Genomic DNA, 18,518 nt, shown 5'->3' on the forward strand with positions numbered 1-18,518 from the left:
TAGGTTAATTTTCACTATCAAATGCACATAGTCCTAATTATATAGTATGACTGATTTTCCAAACACAAATAAATGTAGTAATCTGAATGGTCCTCCCAGTTCAAGAAGCCAGCTTTGTCCCAAAGCATGCTTCCATCTGGCCCACTGCCATTAATTTGGGGAGGATGAAGAACAGTGATGGAGCAGCATGCACTGGCCAGGCAGCCTGGAGCTGCCTCCCACTTGCAGCCTGCTCTGGGCACAGCGAGCGCTGCCTGCCATATGGCAGCTGGGCACAGCGCAGCAGCCTGCTTGCAGGAGTGCTGCTGCTTCTGGTTCACACACATGGGCCCTGCCTCCAAAGCACACCCTGACCCACAGGATGAGCTTCCAAAACAGGCTCCCAGGTCTGAGATCAGCTCCAACTAAAATGAATGTATTCATATTTTACACTGAACACCTGCAGCATTTTCTGTATTTTTCTGTTGCACCAGATTAAGTTGGTATTTTAGTACCCAAACAATTCAGCAAACACTTAAGCTGAACGTGATGACCTAATGTCATAGAGCTCCTAAAGAAAGAAAACCTTTTGAATAACCCCAACAAAGACCATTTAAAAGCTGGATAACAAGCAAGGGAGTAATCAAGCAAGTCAAGGCATGACATGCTGAACCCGGCAGGATTTTTCTCATTGTGTGCATCAGTGTGGCCCACTGCTGGTATGTGAGGCCAACATTCTTACAGCAGTAATGGCAAAGTAGATTTCACAATGACCAAAGCCTGGCGCAGCCACTGGAAACCCAGGCTCAACATGCTCTTTAAATTAATTCATGGAGAGAAAGCAGATGCTGAATGAATGAAATGTTGCCTTTCCTTCTGAGGGACTGTGATAGAGAACATGTTACAATTGCCGGCTTGTCTGCTTTGTGATAGGGAACCAGATGGGAATTTTTAAAAGCTTTTGTTTTCTCTTGGGATAAAAATTGGCCAGATCAGAATTATGGTGTTCTTGAATGGGAAAGATAATGATAAGAGGTGTACCACCATTAGTGGAAAAGCAGTCATTTCTAGTTATGGAGGAAAAATTGCCTTTCCAATAAATTCATTGTTGGACATGGCACAGAACATTCTTTCTACAAAATCTTACTGTTTTCTTTTTCCAGCTCACCTGGCATTGCACAATCCTGAGGACTGGGCATCATTCAAACATTAAAACAATATTTCCTTCACTATTCCAAAAGAAATGATGGAGGGGCAGGTGGAGATGGAACTCAGGACAGCAGCATGCACCATGCAGCAAACAAACTTACAGGCTGCAGCCAGTGTTCTGTTTCACTTCACAATGTCTCTCCTTCTTGCTTCATGGTAACTTGTTTCCTTAAAAGTGAGGCTATAGGCCACCCCATAAACAGAAGGAACTCCAAAACTTCTATTAATGAAAGCATTTCTTTATGTACAAAAGTGAAAGACATTTTGCACTTTAAATGGTTTGCAACATAAACTAGTCATTAACAAGATCTGACTCAGTCATGATTGTGGCCTCTGCCTCTCAGTACAGAGGCAAGGAAGTACACTTATTCCCCCAGCAACTTTGTTGTATAAGTCTCCTACCACTTTGCTTTCCTGAAGCTTCTGCGCATGTGGAATCTGGAGGCAACCAGCAGGACAACCACCCTTGCAGACTCTCTCATTTTCTACACATAATTTGGGGAGAAACTATGGGGATGTAAAGTTGTTTAGAAAAACGATGGTTGTTTAGAGAAACTATGGGGAAAGTAAAGTTGTTTAAAGCCCCAGAATCTCTTTTGTGATTCGTGGTTGATAGTAGTGGGGCAAGCCTAGTGACAAGGTGCATGGGTTTAGGTGGACCTGAGCTGAAAGCAAGGGATGTTTGCAGTGCCGGGATGCAGTGTCACTGGAGAGAGGCTTTTGTCAGCTAGGGGAATGAGAGGGAGAAAAAGCGCAGGAAGTGTAAAAACCTACTAGAGGGTGTGGAGTTTCAAAAGAATTGAAATTAGGCATTTTCTTTAACAACTCAGAAAAAAAGAGGAGGCTGCAAAACCACTCTTAATAACATTATGGAAGTGAAGATAAAACCAGCAGATTGAACAGTGGATCTCAAATTGCTGTAATTTAGGTCTTTTTGTTGTAAGAAGTGCTGCAGAGTAGTGGTTCTGATTTCAGTAGACACAGATGTATCACCTTGAAATGTTTGTGCTGGATTAACACTTTCTTGGTACATTCCTACACCAGTTTACATATAAGCCTATTTTTCAGATACTTACACACATTTGAGAGGACGTAGATGTTTTACTGATGTGTGTTTCTGCATATGTAATACAGAAACTAAGGAACTGCTTGAGTAAAATTCATGGTCAACTCAAATTAGAGAAGATAAATACAGTCTCCAGCACATTGTAGTTAGGCATTTCCATGTTGCATATTTCACAGAAAAAAAACCATTGTAAATGTCATGAAGTTAAAGAAAATAGTATAGAAGGCAGGGCTTATATTCCTCAGCATGTAAATCCAGCCTTTCTAGTTATGGATTATCAGTTGAAAAGGCTTGATGAAAAAAACTTGCTTATACTTAAAAATGTTTTATTTTTTTATGAGCAAAAAAATTATATAGCTGCTGATTTTAATTGATTGTAACAATGCAACAGTAAGATTCAATGAGGTGTAATGCACTATGCTATAAATTGAGGGTTGTAGTAGTATTCCATTAAATATTGATCTTTCAGAGAATCTCAATACAAAATTAAAATCCCTGTAGGGTGTTCCAAGTACTTTGAAGCAAACCAATTCTTCTTCGTCTTTGGAGTTCAGCAGCTAAATCAAACATGAGAAACTTTGGTACTTCTTTTGACTCAGCTTCTTCCTGAAGCATTAGCCTCTAGTTTGAAAGCAAATTCCTCTTTTAACAGTAAAAACTATTATTTACAGACTGCTTTAGAGATAATAATCTGTCCTTTTTTTCCTCCCCCCAGTGCCACAAACCTGCCCATATCAAAACCCTGTTTCTTTCTCAGTGTTTCTTCTTAGTGATTCAGTGCTTCTGAGTCAAGGTCAAGAAGAATCATGTAGCTTCTCAGCTGATGTCAATAATGTACAATGTTTTCCATCTCTCATGGAAATAGCTTTCACCTTTCCAGTAGGCTTCTCATAACCTGTGGAGATGAGTTTCTTAACCATAGAGTGTTTCCTGCCTGCACTTCAAAACTCCCTTGCAAGAGAGATGTTAGCTTCCCATTATATTTTCTGTAGTCACAGTAAGAAGTTTTTTCACATTGAGCTACCCACAGGTCTGTCATCTGGACTGAACAGCTTTGCAGAAGAGAATATAGTTTTCCCAGAGAAAGTATAGATATATAACTATTGCCTTGATGGACTGTTTACAAATTCCTGTGACTTGGAAATCAGCAGATAATGTTCTTTTTGCCTTCTCACTTTTCTCCATGGGGAATGGCCATAGGATATTTCCTCTCAAAGAAAATCCAGGTCAAAAGCAGATGGAAAAGCAGAATGTCCAGTATTAGTCCCAGAAACAATAATATACTGGAGCTGTATATCACACTTTTATAATGGAGTCCTCTTTTAGAACCATACTGGGATGATTCAGAGCAGTGGATCTTGGAGTTAACATCCCACTCTGACTTCCTGTTGTTTCCAGGCTCAAATAAACCTGGTTGCTTCAGATGGAGTGAGTCACATCTTTTTTTTTATGACCACAAAACCTAAGCTTATTTTTATTACCAAAAGCAAGAGTGTTTGGTATAATCATATCATATCCTGAAAATCCCATGTATAGTCTGCCAGAGAGCCTATCAGTTTTCAAGTGTCACACTTCTGGTTGTACCAACAAAAATGTTGGTACAAGGAACTTATTAAGAGCTCAGTGATAAAACGTCCCAAACCAAATTTCATTTCAGTCAGTTCAGCCCTTCCAAATAGAAATTGTTTCGTTTAAAAAATACTATTCTTCCAGTCTCACATGTGATTCTGTCTATCACTGACCTTTCCCCCCAGTCTCATTCAGGTACAGTGTAATTTATGTTTCTAGTAGATAATCATTCACTAACATTCAGATGTTTACATGAGACCCAGCGCCTCAGCTTGCAAAAATCAAAGCTGTTGGATTGGTTTCACTGAGCTATGCCAACAGAATTTCGAGCTAATTTCAAAAGTAGAGAAATAATTGCTTAGTATCATACAGTTTTGAGTATGACCTTTTTTATTTAGATCTGGCTTCTGGAGAAGAACATTTTCTACTTGAGAGATGAATCTTCCTTCTTTCCAAACCCACACAACTGTTGCGTGGCCCTCACTGTATTCAAGGCTGAGTGAGGATGTTATTGCTTTCATGTTTCTTCTTTCCCTAACCACTACCAGCTGTGACATAGCTACTCTCTAGCCTTGCTACCTTTTCAGACAGCTCCAGCAGCATCCTATTGTTAAGAAATGCTGTAGGTTTACTACAACACAAAAAACCACAATTGCAGAAAAATTACATTGCAACAAAGAACACATCTTATTCTGGTACTTTGTCTGTCTGTGCAAGCAGAAACTTCATACAGAAAGAACCTTCATTCAGATAAGGCTCTTACAGACAACTACTCTGCTGTAACACGCAAATAGTTCTGGATGAATGCTCAGTATTGATTCTGTACTTTCACACTCTCAACTTTAATTTCACATTTTTCACATTTTTTCACTATTTTCCTCATCACATTTATCAATTTTTCACTTATCCAGGAAAGAATCTGCAAGAATAAGATCTACGTAGTTAATTATGGTTCATATGGTTTAATAATTGTATGAATTACCTTTTACACAGTGAAAATACTTCTGCTTTCTGGTACAGGAAAAAATTAATTTAGTATTTTAATTATGTATAAAATCTAAGATAACTGCTGTGTCCTTTAAAAAATAGGTTATATGCAATAGATAAAGCATGCAAGCAGTACTGTATTTCTTTATTTTTGTGTTTCTTTCTAAGCAAACTAAAATCAACTTGCAATCAATTTGGTTCAGCCAAGCTTTATTGCAAGAATGAATAAAAAGGAAATTGGTCTCGGGAGGGAGGGAAAAGGAGGAACATGCATTTGCTAATGGCATGGTGGAAACTTTGCTTCCATATTCATTCTAAAAAACATGAAAAATGTTTGGCATATGATTGTAGAAAGAGCTCATCCACAGCACATGCTCTTTATCACAGTAGTCCTACAGAAATGTGTTGCCAAATGCAAACAATGCACAGCATGTACAACCAGGTTTGACATTGCCAAGATTCTTAAGTTGAATGAATGCGTGACTTGGCTTATTTAATAGCATGTTTGCCTCCTTGTGCCTCTTTAAGAGCCAGTCTGAGCCCAGAAGAACTATTTCTTCACATCGAGATGATATTTTGTTTCTACTTGCAGGTTTTATAACAATCCTTGCTTGTTATAGTTCAAGGAGCTTTCTTCCTACTTCCATTGCTTGCTTGCTGATTTATAACATCTTATTGAGCAACTCAGAAAGTAGAGATATATATGAAAACTGCATATTTGAATTTCTGCTGTTTTGCTTGCTTTTAATGGCTCTAAAATAGATTTGAGGATCATGTCTATTTTAAACTGCTACTTAACGGTTTGCCTCATTTACGAGTATTACATTTCTTCTTTCTAGGCTCTTAAGGATGATGATGCTGAGACTGGGCTGACTGATGGGGAAGAGAAGGAAGAAGCCAAAGAAGTTGAGAAGCTAGGGAAAATACAGTATTCTTTGGATTATGACTTCCAAAACAATCAGGTTTGAAACAACCAACCTGTAATATTTTGTTTCTGTGTGTGCAAGTAGAGAATGAAGTAATGCATTTAGTTAAAGTAGATATTTCCCAAATCATTACTACTTGCATGGACTAAATGGAGAAAGTAAGACAGAAAATTCATTACAGAGGTACTACTAAATTGATATTGAATGCACTTGGACTTTATATTACACCTTTAATCAAAAACTGAATATCCAGTTTACCTAATGATTATTAATAACTTGAATTAAAGCATCACCAACCAGTGTCAATCCACATAAATTACAGAGTTTGCATGCAGTCACTAAAACTAGTTTCAGCCTTCAAGTATTTAAAATGTAAGCAAACACAAAAGGGAGGAATAGTAGAGGGGCCTAAATGTAAGTTGATTCTCACTGGGTCTTTTAGAAGGTTGGTAAGATGGCTTTCTCTCACTTCATCAAGTGTTTGCTTTGCTGTAATAACAACTGCATCAGTTCTGTTGCTCTCCATGAAAGTACACTTCCCAAAATTCTAGTCTGGAGTAAAAGTTCAAATAAAAAGGTCTGTACCCCAAAAAACAGGAAGGTTGGACAAGAGTTTATGGACTGATACTCCTTCAGTACTCTGCTCTGAAGCTAGTAAGACTAAACTTTGGCATACTTAAGTTTTCAGAATTAGTAGACACTGTAATGTGTAGGCCTAGAATTGACCAGCTTAACAGGTCTGGCCACATGCTGAACATATTTTATTCCCCTCCCTGGCCTCTTTTCCAGGGATCAGTTTTGTCAATTAAACCAATTCATAGCCTCACATTAAATTCACTATGCTCAATTTTGGCCCAAAGCACACCAACTCAGATATCTGAGTTCTTCATTTCTACTGTGTATCTTTCAGTAAACTTGAGAACACATATACTGCATTTAATTTTTTGACAATATTAGTCAAAATCACATAGTTCTTTCCTGTTTAGGGAAAGAATGACTCCTGAAGGTAAATCCCTTAATAGTTAATTCCTATTCATCACCTGAACTGCCCTCCATATGTACTTGTGATGAATTTCACATTCATATTCTTTATTTGATGCTGTTCATAGAGCGTGGCACTCTTACTTGTTGCAAGGCAAAGACAGTAAGAGAAATTAAGAAAAATTTCTCTATTAGCAGGAATGTATTTATACACTGCTATGGCCTGGCATAATAAAGAGTATTTCGCCTGTATTTCGACAGTCTGACTACCAGTGCTTGTTTTACAATGCAAGATCTAAAAAGAGTTCTGAAGCCTTTCAAGAAACTGTTGCTAAAGGAGGTTTTCCTCAACTCCCAGAGCAAATTGCTGGGCTGTGTGATAAGTCACACTGATCCCCCTTGAAATCAGTATGAAATCAGTATGAAGTGTAGGCCCTTCAGAAGCAGAAGATTTAATGAGGGGGAAAGGAAAAGCTGCAAATGTGTTCTGAAAAATGGATTTAAGTTTTCTTAGACTATGAAAACAAATTTTCTGTGTGAATTTTATTAAAGGGTATGTTGATTTTATGAGCCATATTTTACAAAGGAAAATAGGATGGAGAAGCTACAAATCTGTAAGTCTGTATTGTATTTAATTAAGATAATAAATTATCTGAGTTGTGGATTTCTATTTTGTTTTGCTGCTCTAAACTATGTAGCAGCTTAAAATTTGTCAAAGGATAGATGATGTAAAAGAGTAGGAGAGGGGATTCAGTTAAGCTGGTATAGTGCAATGGCATGAAACGACAGTCCCAAAATTTACCTAATATATTGCATAGGGTTAAGAATACAAGATGACCAATGAACTCTCCAGAGCACTGTGCCTCAGTTTTAGAGAGAGAAATTGGAAAGGGGAATTGAATTGCTTTTTCCACTTTGTTAACTAAAAATCATAGACTTGTTTTTCACTCTTTGATGTGAAAACCTTGGTGTAGATCCTGAGCCTATTTGTGTATTTATGAACTGATGCATCTAGAATAAAAATGAGACAGAAAAGAATAGTTTCATACAGCAAAAGGAAAATGTTTCATGGAACTTAAGAGTCCTATCAGTGGGAAAGCATGCAGGCCATACTATAAATTTAAAACTGTCTAACTTATAAGTCCAACTTTGAGGAGTCTCTTAGAATCCAGAAGTTTCTTTCACAGATTAACTACATTGTTCTGTATGCCAGTTGATGAGTTCCTGTTTCCAATTTTAAACAATTCATCCATGAGAGAAGCAAATACATTGTGATTGAAGCACTGATTTAGAAGAAAATACTCTTAGATTTCATTCCCAGTTCCTAATATCTTCAGAATGACCTTGAAGAAACACTTCAATGTTTACTTTAGTTTTTTATCTATGAAACAAGATTAAAAGTATTTTCTTTTCCTCAGCTGCATTATGCTGATGAGGTCTCATGCAGTCAGGGGTGTCTAGATTACATGACATAACATAACATAACATAACATAACATAACATAACATAACATAACATAACATAACGTAACATAACATAACATAAGCCTTCATTTATAACACAAAAACCCAGCCAAGGCATTTACAAGTTCCATCTGTGCTTCAGTCTTATCTTTGAAGCGTATAAGAGATTTAAAAATAAAATTTTTCTGTTTTGCAATGAGATTACAAATTATTATTACGATTTAGTTACCAAAGGTTCATTTTCATGAGATAGTTTTTGAAAATGCTGTCCTTAGTTTCCTGCCTGGGCCCATTTGTGTACATAGCAATAGAATGTAAATATAAGGAAGACTGCAAGATTCATTTGTTCTCAGTCAAGCTCTGCCTGAGAATTTGCATTTGATTTTATCACCTTTTGTGTTTTGTTGGGGGAAGGTTACATGTTGGGGGTTTAGAATACCAATTTTGTAGTCAAAATTAGACATTCTTGATTGTTTAATAATGTGATTTCTATTCATGGTGCTCAGCATAGAAAAATAATGCACAAGAGGAGAGAGCAATTGAAAGTTATTTGATTGCAGTCTTTAAAAGGATGAAGTCTGTATTTAGCTGTAATCAGCTGCCCTTTGAAAACCTCTTTTCTGCTTTAAAACAGCCTTTGTACAGTCTGCATCTGCCATAATTGGTTTTCTAAAGTCAGTAGTGTTGCTTCATTTGCCTTCCTTAAAGTGGGGGGGTGGCAGGGAGAAGCAAGGGAAGTATAGTTTCTCCTAGACCAGAAATAGAGTCTGCATATGCATTCCTCTGTTACAGTATTTTTATAGATATCTATTTGAAATTTCATTCTGCTGTTTTTTCCTCTCTTTTCAGCTTCTGGTTGGGATTATTCAAGCAGCTGAGCTGCCTGCATTAGATATGGGTGGTACATCTGATCCCTATGTGAAAGTCTTCCTGCTGCCTGATAAGAAGAAGAAATATGAAACAAAAGTCCACAGAAAGACCCTTAACCCTGTTTTCAATGAGCAATTTACATTCAAGGTAGTTTTTTTATAATTATTGATACTTCTTAATTTAACCACTTTGTATCTCATGCTTGGCTATGAATTTAGATGTCTTAGTTAATTGATAACTACAGAAAAATGATTTTTCATGTTGTAGAAAGTCATGATGCACAATCTTGCTATATAATAAGGGGTCAGACAGGTTTAAAAGGCACAGTTTGGTTTTAAGCACTTTGATTATCCTTATAGATGACAATCTGATCCATATTATATGGCTGGATAAAATGTACAAGAAATTCAGAAAACAGTGACATTTTGACAAATGTCATATAAATTTCACTAGACCAATGTTTTCTTTAAATATCAGATTTATTAAATTCAGGATAACATTTCCTGAAATATAAATTCAAACTGAAGGGAAGTAAATGGGTGAAGGGCATTATGGCAGATTAATCCTGCTAGACTTCGTCATAGCAGTTCTTTGCCATGCTACTTTATGTATGAAAAGAAATTCTTTTTCAGGTTTAATAAAATATGAATTAAATAAATAAATGTAGGTAAGCCTTACATTGCAGTATTTACTTTGTTCCAATAGTATATATTAATAGTTTTTTTCTAAAACTATGGCCAAATTCAAACCCCAGTTAAATAGTATAAAGGAATACTGTACAGCATGTTTCACAGGGCTTCTCCTTATATACATTCCTCTGCTGTTACTTCAGGCCTTTCTCTTTGTGCCCAATCTTATAATGACAGCTACAGACTGAAGACAGGAACACTGAAAGACTCAGGCTATGAAATCATTCAAAGAGAAAGATATCCCTGTAGGCCACAACTACTACTGCATGTATAAGCTTATTTTTTCCTTGAAGATGTTCATAAAAGTAATCTTTTGTGGGGAGTTATTTCTTTATTGAGCTTTCCTAAGAGAGTATTTAACAGAAAACAGAGTTCTAAATTACGTATTCCTGTGCAGCTCACAAAAGCAAAGAAAGAACAAATAATGCTGTCATCTAAGATGAAGACACAAGTTATAAATCAGATCAGCCACTTCTGGACTATAATGTCCACTTGTTGTAAGTCACATCTTCAATATTTAAATTTTATGCTCCAGAAAACAGTTTGTTTTCCATTCCAGACCTGACAGTGTGTTTAGGTGCATCTCAATATGGTACTGATCATCCCCCGTGGTCTGTGGTCTGTACTTGAGAGAAAACCAGCAAAGCATGCCAAGTACTGTCATTGTTCTGAAGACTCCAGTGACCATTTAACTGGAACTGCAACTATAATAACAACTTCTGTGGGCACTGTTGACAGTGTCTCATTTACTTGTGCAGAGCTTTGCTCCTGTGACCCACTTCAGGTGGTGCACAGCTGCTGTTGGCATCCTTCCCATCCCTCTGGCAGTGCTGCCCACCAGGCAGCCCAGGCCCCTGCTGTTGCCTTTTAGCAGGGCACAGCTGCCTGCCTTCCTCCCAAAGTACAGCCAACAGGAATGAGTTGACTTGTGTTTCTGCTGCATTGCATCTTGAGCCCTGAACCTTAGTCCTTCCCTTTTAATTTCTTTTTCTCAGACATCCATGGTACTGTTCCAGGTTGCAAGTGTTTGTCAGACTGCAGCTGTCTAAATTGTGTACCCACACTGCAGTGCCAAAAGAGCTGACAAGTCCTAGCTGCACTACACTGGCCTGGCAGAGGGGGGTGTTCCTCCTCAGATCCAAAGTGGGAACAGGGTTCATGTCTAGAGGAGTGACACATTTGTGCCAGAAAAACACTCCTGTATACGCGTCATTTTACCAAGGTCTTGCTTTAAGTCAAGAGACTGATTACGTCTGAGCAGAGAGCAGGGAGAGGAAGCAATCCTTCACAAGAACTGAGGCCATCCTTGATAGTCCAGAACAAAGCTGGATACTGAGGCTACATTAGAAGTAATAAATGAAGGAAACATTTAGAAAAGGAGGTAGCTAGAATAAGCTTTACTGAGGTAAAATATGGAAAAGTAAATAATAATGAATGTAGTCCTTGTATTCCAAGTGACCAGGATCCATTAAGTGGTATTGTAAACTAAGAGAGAAATAAACTAGAAGATTTTTCTTCTCCAGTTTTCCAGGATGTGTAAAAATAAAATTAACATTATTTAGAATTTTTCCTTTCACGTACCTTTGCCCTTTCTAGCTTTTTAGAAGCTACAGATAGTTTAGAGAATGGAAAATAGATTTTGCTGTAGTATTTACTAAGATACACAACCATGTACCACTGAAACTATTCAAATCAATAATGGAAGCTAGATCTGGCTCTCAACTTGATAAGCTTATTCTAAATGTTATATAAGATGTTATGTAAACGGAAAATTACTTCTTATTACTTAGCATTTTAATAACCAAGTGGAAGCTGAACAGTAACAAAAGACAACAATCCTAGGGTTTAAGCAGACAAGAACATGGAGGTTAACAAGGCCGATGGTGGTGCCACGTTTTCACTTTCTAATTAATAAAGTATTTACTGAATCCCATGGAAGCCATTTATCCTTGCAGGATATATTCAGATTGACGAAGTGTTCATATAAATCCAAACAATTCCTACATCAGACCTTTTCAGACAGCCACTCAGGTGTAGTTTACCTGAACTGCATGTCTCCATTCTAATATTAAAAATGTGACTCATAAACATCTCGTTCAGCATCTGTTGGAACCACATGAGAACAGCTGGAGAATTAGTCAGAACATGGCCTTCTGCCACCACAATTTCTAGTTACACATTGTGACTTAAAAAGCACCTTAGTGTGTAACATGTGAAAGATGTAGTATTGAAAAATATGCCTTGGTAAGTAATAGATATTGGTACTGTAAGAGACATATCCAGTGTCTAATTACTTTGTTTCATATATAGTAATCCACTTCTGGTTTTTTCATGAGTCTAGGAGCTAGCCATCTCTAAGTGATGACAGGTGATTTATTGAGGAAAAAAACACCATTGTGTGAAAAGTTCATGTGTCTTCAGTGCAAGTAATTTGGCTTCTTGTTTCAGTTTCATCACCCACAAAATGATTTGAAGTAGAATGAGAAAAACCCAGGAGTGATGAGTGAGCTGCCACATTGTTCTATTGAGTGCCAGAGCCTTGTCTCAAGAAATACTGCATCTGGTGACTCTGAAACAAATACACCTCATAATTTTCTCTGCAGTTCAATTTACCTGAAATGACAGCTGATAAAACAAAGAAATAGATTTGCATTGTAGTGGACCAATCTTTATTGTCTCAGATGCCGAGTTTGTCATTTCCTTGTCTTTGCAGGTGCCATACTCTGAGCTGGGTGGAAAAACTTTAGTGATGGCAGTTTATGACTTTGATCGTTTCTCCAAACATGATATCATTGGGGAATATAAAGTTGCAATGAACACAGTGGACTTCGGTCATGTCACTGAGGAGTGGAGGGACTTGCAAAGTGCAGAGAAAGAAGAGGTAAGAAAAATCAGACTTCTTTTTCCTCCCAAAACACTTTTCACCTCACCTAGAAAAACAGACAAACTAGCAATATTTTTTTTGCCAAGACAGCTGCCATCTGTTATCAGCATTTGTCAGATTTACTTCGCCTGATAAATTTTTAGTAAGCGTCTTTTCCAATACTCACTGAATGCAACATTCTCCTCTTCTAATTCAGTCAGTCTTTTTGATACTTTATGCAACATATTAAAAATGTTGTAGTGAATTTGACATTTTCTTGAGTTGGTGCATTTTGGGTACATAAAATTTACATTTGATTATAAGTGGTGTGCATTTAGGTTTCTTGGTGGTTTTTGGGGGTTTTCATCTCAAGACATCTTATTGTGCATGATGATAATGGTAGGGTTTCACTGAAATACCTTACAGTTCTATTGAACTGCTGTCCAATAATATCCTTTGATTAAAACTATAAATTTTACAAAAACCTTGGAATGGCATCCTACTCAAATATTTATCACCTTTTTTTATTTTCCTCTATTGTCAACTTCCCTTAGATTCATTATTTATTAGGTATAGTGCTACATGTACACAAGACACTTCTTGGAAATATTTCATCATCAAATTGTGCATCCTGTGAGCTTGTTCATACTGATACATCCAACTTTTTGCTTATTGTAAGACTATTTTGTCCTAATTTTTACATTATTCTTTTCTTTCGATTGATAGACAGTACTTGCCCACTCAGAGTGCATAGCGTGCTTTAATCCTCTGGTGGGAGGAGAAGTAATCATGAGTCTGAGTTTCTCATCGTCTAATTCAGCTAATGAAGTGCTTTGGATTCAAATCTTAGTTTCTGTAATGAAAGGAACAATCTCTGAATGAAATCTTCCCTTCTCACAAGTGATGAAAACCTGAGTATTGATTTAGACTAAAAGCGGTGAAAACAGCATCAAATGCAGAGCCATGCAGCCTTCTCAGGTTTTCAGAAATGGTATATTTCAGTCTTCCTTTTTGACTCTTTGTTTTAAAGACTGTATTTTCAGGTGGCTTTTTTCAACTGCTTATTGATTTGAAAGCCACTGCTACACTGAGACTGTTCTGCATGGCATTGTTTCATAGTGGCAATATTTGCAGGGTTCTCTTTTTGCAGGTGACATCAGTGCCCTGCTATGTGGGGCATTTTTCTTCTACTCTTAGAGTTAAATATGAAAATAAAAAAAAAAGCTATAAAGGAAGTTTTTTGTTCAAGGGCCCTGTTCTTTTAAGCGTCCAGCATACTAGAAAGCTGAAAATGTGAAATAGGAGTGTATTAATCCTTCCAAATTTTATTAAGTAATGAATTGGTCTTTTATTACACTACTATCTGTACTTTCAAAGTGTTTTATGCTTTTCTGTTTCAAAACACATAAAATAAGCCAAACTATGCAAAAAAGAATTGTCACTTTGCCTTCTTTAGGATTTTAGAACATAAACAATAAAAACCCTATATGCAGCTTACAGATAACATGCTACAGATTAGTGTGGGGTTTCATCTGCCTTATTGCATAGAAAGTTGCTTAAGTGTTCTAGCTAACATCCACAGTAAGACCTGATGCAGTCACTTGATTGCTTTCATAAAATTCATACCCTGCTCATACAATGTGATTAAAACCTTGCTTGAAACAGATATTGAGTGTGTGAGCTACATCCAGAAATGCATTTGGAGTTGGAAAATACTAATTATTAAAACAGAAGGAGATAATTAAAATAAATCATTCTGGAAGTATTTGGATATTAAAAGAGTATTGCAAGAGCTTTGAATAGTTTGCTGTAGAGATGAAATCTAGGTTGCCCTCACCTTTCTTCAAATTTCAGGTACTGTTTATGCAGAAAAACCACTGTTATTTTTATACTTTTTTCATGGAACCTTTTCGAAGTTGCCACCAAAGCATGGCCATTGTATTTATAAGGAGCTAGGCAATATGATGATATGAAATCATCATGAAAAGCTATGCTTAGACCAACTCCTTAAATATTTTTCCATACTACAGGAGGTCTCATGTTTTATTTTTGCATCTCAATGCTCAAGCATGCAAGGTATCCAAGCAATATGAAAAAATATCGCAACTTGGGGTATATGGAGACATTTTAATCTTAATTTTCTATATACTATCTGTAGCTGGTTTGTAACAGCTCATAAGCTCACTGTACAAATGAAAAGTGATTCTACAAAAACCACTTACTCATTGGACAAATGTATTTAATCCAAATTTAATTCTGCTCTATTATGGAACCTCTACTTCTGTCATATATATGTTGAGCCAGATTAAAATAATTGTTTAGCCCAGTTTGAAAGAGAAATCTCTACCAAGAACCAGGAGAGGTGCATCTGTCAGAAGTTTGGGAGCTGTGTTTCACATGAAGTGTCATGCATATTCCATATTTGATTCAAGTACCTTACCATCTTTGATGTTCCAGTCCCTGCTCCACAGAAAAGATTCCAAGCAAATTCTAATATATTTTAAGTGGTAATAAGTAGGGATGGGAGAGATCATATCTGTGTAAAGGAATTGTCATCTGACCCAGCAGATGTTGCAGAATTCACGGCAGATACAGCTGCAACCAAGAAGTACCCTGGTTTCAGAATTAGAAAAGACAGCACTGTATGTAAGGCTGATTTACCTATATCAGATATGTAGCAGTAGACACGTTTGTCTCTTGGTAGTGATCATGAATATTATATGGCAGTCTGGCTTACTAAAATAACAAATTAAAACCTGAGCAACTGTATTTAATCCAAAAATTTATGACAAATGTAATTCTATTGCTAACAAAAATCTTTTGTTGACTATTACACATATTATAATTGTGTAATGAATTTGTCCTTGCAAAGCACATCTGCATGAGATTTACAATATTTGAAGAATGACAGGCTTTATTTCCTTTCTTGCCCTTAAAACACTTAGGCAAGTTTGTCAGTTCTCAGCAACCTAGTGCTAACTACAATTCTAAATATGAAATTAAGTATAAGTTTTAAATTAAGTATAAGTTACCAAAGTATCTTTAATGTTTTAATTATGACCCCTAGACAAGATATATACCAAAATGAATCAGTGGCAGTTGTCCCTTTAAAAGAACTATCTAGGTGGCATCAGTCAAAGTGAATATAAAAATATCGGTTTTAGTTTATGTCAGATTCAATTGATGCACATCACAGAATTACAACATAATTACCACTTCAATCATAGGGGGCAAAACAATTTTACTTGTTTTGAAGTTACTCTTCTTTTTGCTCATAAAGCCCCACTGTACATTCTGTCCTTTTTATAAAATGGGCTTAAAATTGAAGACGGAGGGTGAAGGTTTAATGAAATAATGTAAGCTCTATCTCTCACAGCCTAGTCACTTGAATGGCATGTCTCTGACACTGCATTCTCTTCTGGGAAAGGTCTTATTAATATATTTATGTTGGTGAAGCACTTTGAAGATACAAGCCTTTGTGTGAGCATTTGTTATGACTGTGAGAGGGCTTTGGGAATGTGCAATGACTGCTAAATATTGAGGAGGCTACTACTAATGAGCTGCATACCTTGAATCCTTTTTCCTTGGCTGCCTTTACATCTGCTGTCCCTGTGTCTAGTAGTCCTTCAGCCTCATTTGACTGAGAGTGTGGGAGGGAGGAGTGGTAGATACTGGAAGGTTATTCACTTTTACCAAGTCTGACATATAATGGTTTGGGGACAGAGTGTTAAAAAGCAGATCACAAGAGTTTGCTCCTCTCTGTCATCTACCAGATGTCATTGCTATTAACTTTATCTGAGTACACACTGCATCCAATATCTGTTATCACTCCAGTACAGAAGGCCAGACAGACCTCTTCTTTGCTCACAGCGGTGTGAATCATACTGAGAGTCATCTTCTGAATACTTCAGCTGATTTCCCTGAAGACATTTTGTTATATTGGCACTTAAATTGAAAACTGGTTGTAGCAAACATGCCAAGAAATTTTAGGGAATATAAGGAAGAGCAGGAAACAATTCTTTCCCTTGAAAGCAGTAGAGAAGCAGAGTGTTATACCATAAGGAGAAGGATCTTTGTTGACCTGACAGTATCCACCACCAAGAGTTCTGCAGATCCTTCACAATTGCCATCACATGAGACTCTGCATTATCTGATCAGGCATTCACCATGGTTAGGTTACATGATGGATGCATGCTTGTACCACAGTGGGTGATGATGGGTATATTTTATACAAGGCTTCTGAGTGGGAGGTCTGCTGGAAAACACCATTGTCACTCCTACATGATGCACAACCCCCAGCAGGAGAGATGCAGGATGCTGCCTTGGAAAGGGATGAGAGGGAAACGTTCTGCAGATGGAAAGAGCAGTTCTGTGACCCTAGACCATGCTGTTCATGAGGATTGCACTTTCCTGCCTTATCCAAAAGTAAAAGATGAGGGAAGGAGGTGGAAAAGTGGGCCTGAAACACATGTATTTAATATCTTGGTTGTACTTCATAGAAGTTAGAAACTGTGACAAAGCTAGTGAGCCACCCAGCTCATTGACTCTCTGGAACTGAAACTTGCAGAGATCTAAGAGGAAAGGACATTTTTACAAAAGTAGCTGTCAAATTACAGCAGCAAATCACTGCTATTTTCTGTTATAGTTACATGAGCAATGGACAGATGATCTAATAGGCCTTTCCCATCGCTGGTAATAACACTTAGTTCTTTTACAGCTTTTCAGATAGCACAGTGCTTTGCGAAAGAAAGTATCATTATCCCTATGGAGATGCTGTCAGAGTGTCAGACAGATTTTAAAATGTGAGATTTCCTTTATTTAGCTGCATGTTATATTGGAACACTATGTTTTCTTCATGGTGTTTATATCTTCTCAAGTTCACTTCTTCTTACTCCCAATTAAAACTTTAAAATTATAAATCTAAGGAGGTTTTAATTTTCAGGTTTTGTGAAGAGTTTATGCAGTAAACAGAGATTGTTCAACACCTGTTCAACATTGTAAGTGCAGCATCTGTCCTGCCAAGGAACTGAATTTCTTACTGAGACAGGGAACAAAACAGAGGTTCGGAAGTTTGAGAGTAAGCAAACCTGCTTTAAAATTCTTCAGCAGTTAATCAGTTCTTTTTCATCTTGAAAATTGAAGATGCTAAAATGATTTTAAAGGTAAAACAATATGATTCAAGTGAAGCTGTAAGGGTACTGTTTTCATTTCATTAGAATTATGCTTTTTTTTTCTCACCTTTCATACTCCAAGTGCTGACAATCCCACTATATAGCTTTGTTGAGTATTCTCTTTTTTAACTCCCTCTCTGGAAGAGATGCCTCAGGAGGTCACTTTCTTGTGTTATAATAAAAATAATGTAATTGGCTTACTTGAAATCAAAAGGGATCTTGTCTCCATTCATCTCAAACTGTCTGGCTTTACAGATATTAAATTCAAATACAGAAGATGGTATAAAAGAAGAAAAAGCTCAGTGATAGTGTTAAATCCAGGCTCTTCTGGGGCCTTTCTGTTCCTGTACAGTATTCCTTCTGAGATCAGAAAAACATGTATTGCTTATTTGCCAAAAATGTTCTTATTACCATTTTCCTTCCATGTGGAGAAGGGCATCCTGAGGTTAAACTCTGCTGAAATAGTAGATCCTACACTTGGTGCTAAGCATCTAATGACCAATAATAAAAAAAATAATATTTGTTTCAGACAAAGTATATTGCTAAGAACCTTGTAGAAAATTACAAGGCCGAAGGAAGGAATAGTGGGAAGTTCCCAGCCTCCACATATTAATATTACTGTGTGGGATTTTATTGCTCAAGCAGAAGGTGTTTTAAAGTTCAAAGACACAGCCACATTCAATGGCAATTGGAAAGCAGTGTTCTGAATAGTGTTTTTATAGAGTTTTGAGAAAGCTACTGAAAG

At 36.9% G+C, this 18,518-nt stretch overlaps 1 protein-coding gene across 6 annotated transcripts in view; it reads left to right on the plus strand.

Annotated features, from left to right (window-relative positions):
- The window catches only part of SYT1 (synaptotagmin 1), a 330,603-nt gene that overhangs the window by 249,740 nt on the left and 62,345 nt on the right, over window positions 1–18,518 (plus strand). For 5 of the 6 annotated variants that reach the window (XM_064419593.1, XM_064419598.1, XM_064419595.1 and 2 more), the window contains 3 exons: window positions 5,650–5,772; window positions 9,030–9,197; window positions 12,453–12,620. In XM_064419593.1, coding sequence (XP_064275663.1) covers window positions 5,650–5,772; window positions 9,030–9,197; window positions 12,453–12,620 — 459 coding nt within the window. The remainder of the gene's footprint in view (window positions 1–5,649; window positions 5,773–9,029; window positions 9,198–12,452; window positions 12,621–18,518) is intronic. The other variant, XM_064419597.1, reaches the window with a different exon arrangement.

Source organism: Passer domesticus, chromosome 5 (assembly GCF_036417665.1).
Source record: "Passer domesticus isolate bPasDom1 chromosome 5, bPasDom1.hap1, whole genome shotgun sequence".
Lineage (NCBI taxonomy): Eukaryota > Metazoa > Chordata > Aves > Passeriformes > Passeridae > Passer > Passer domesticus.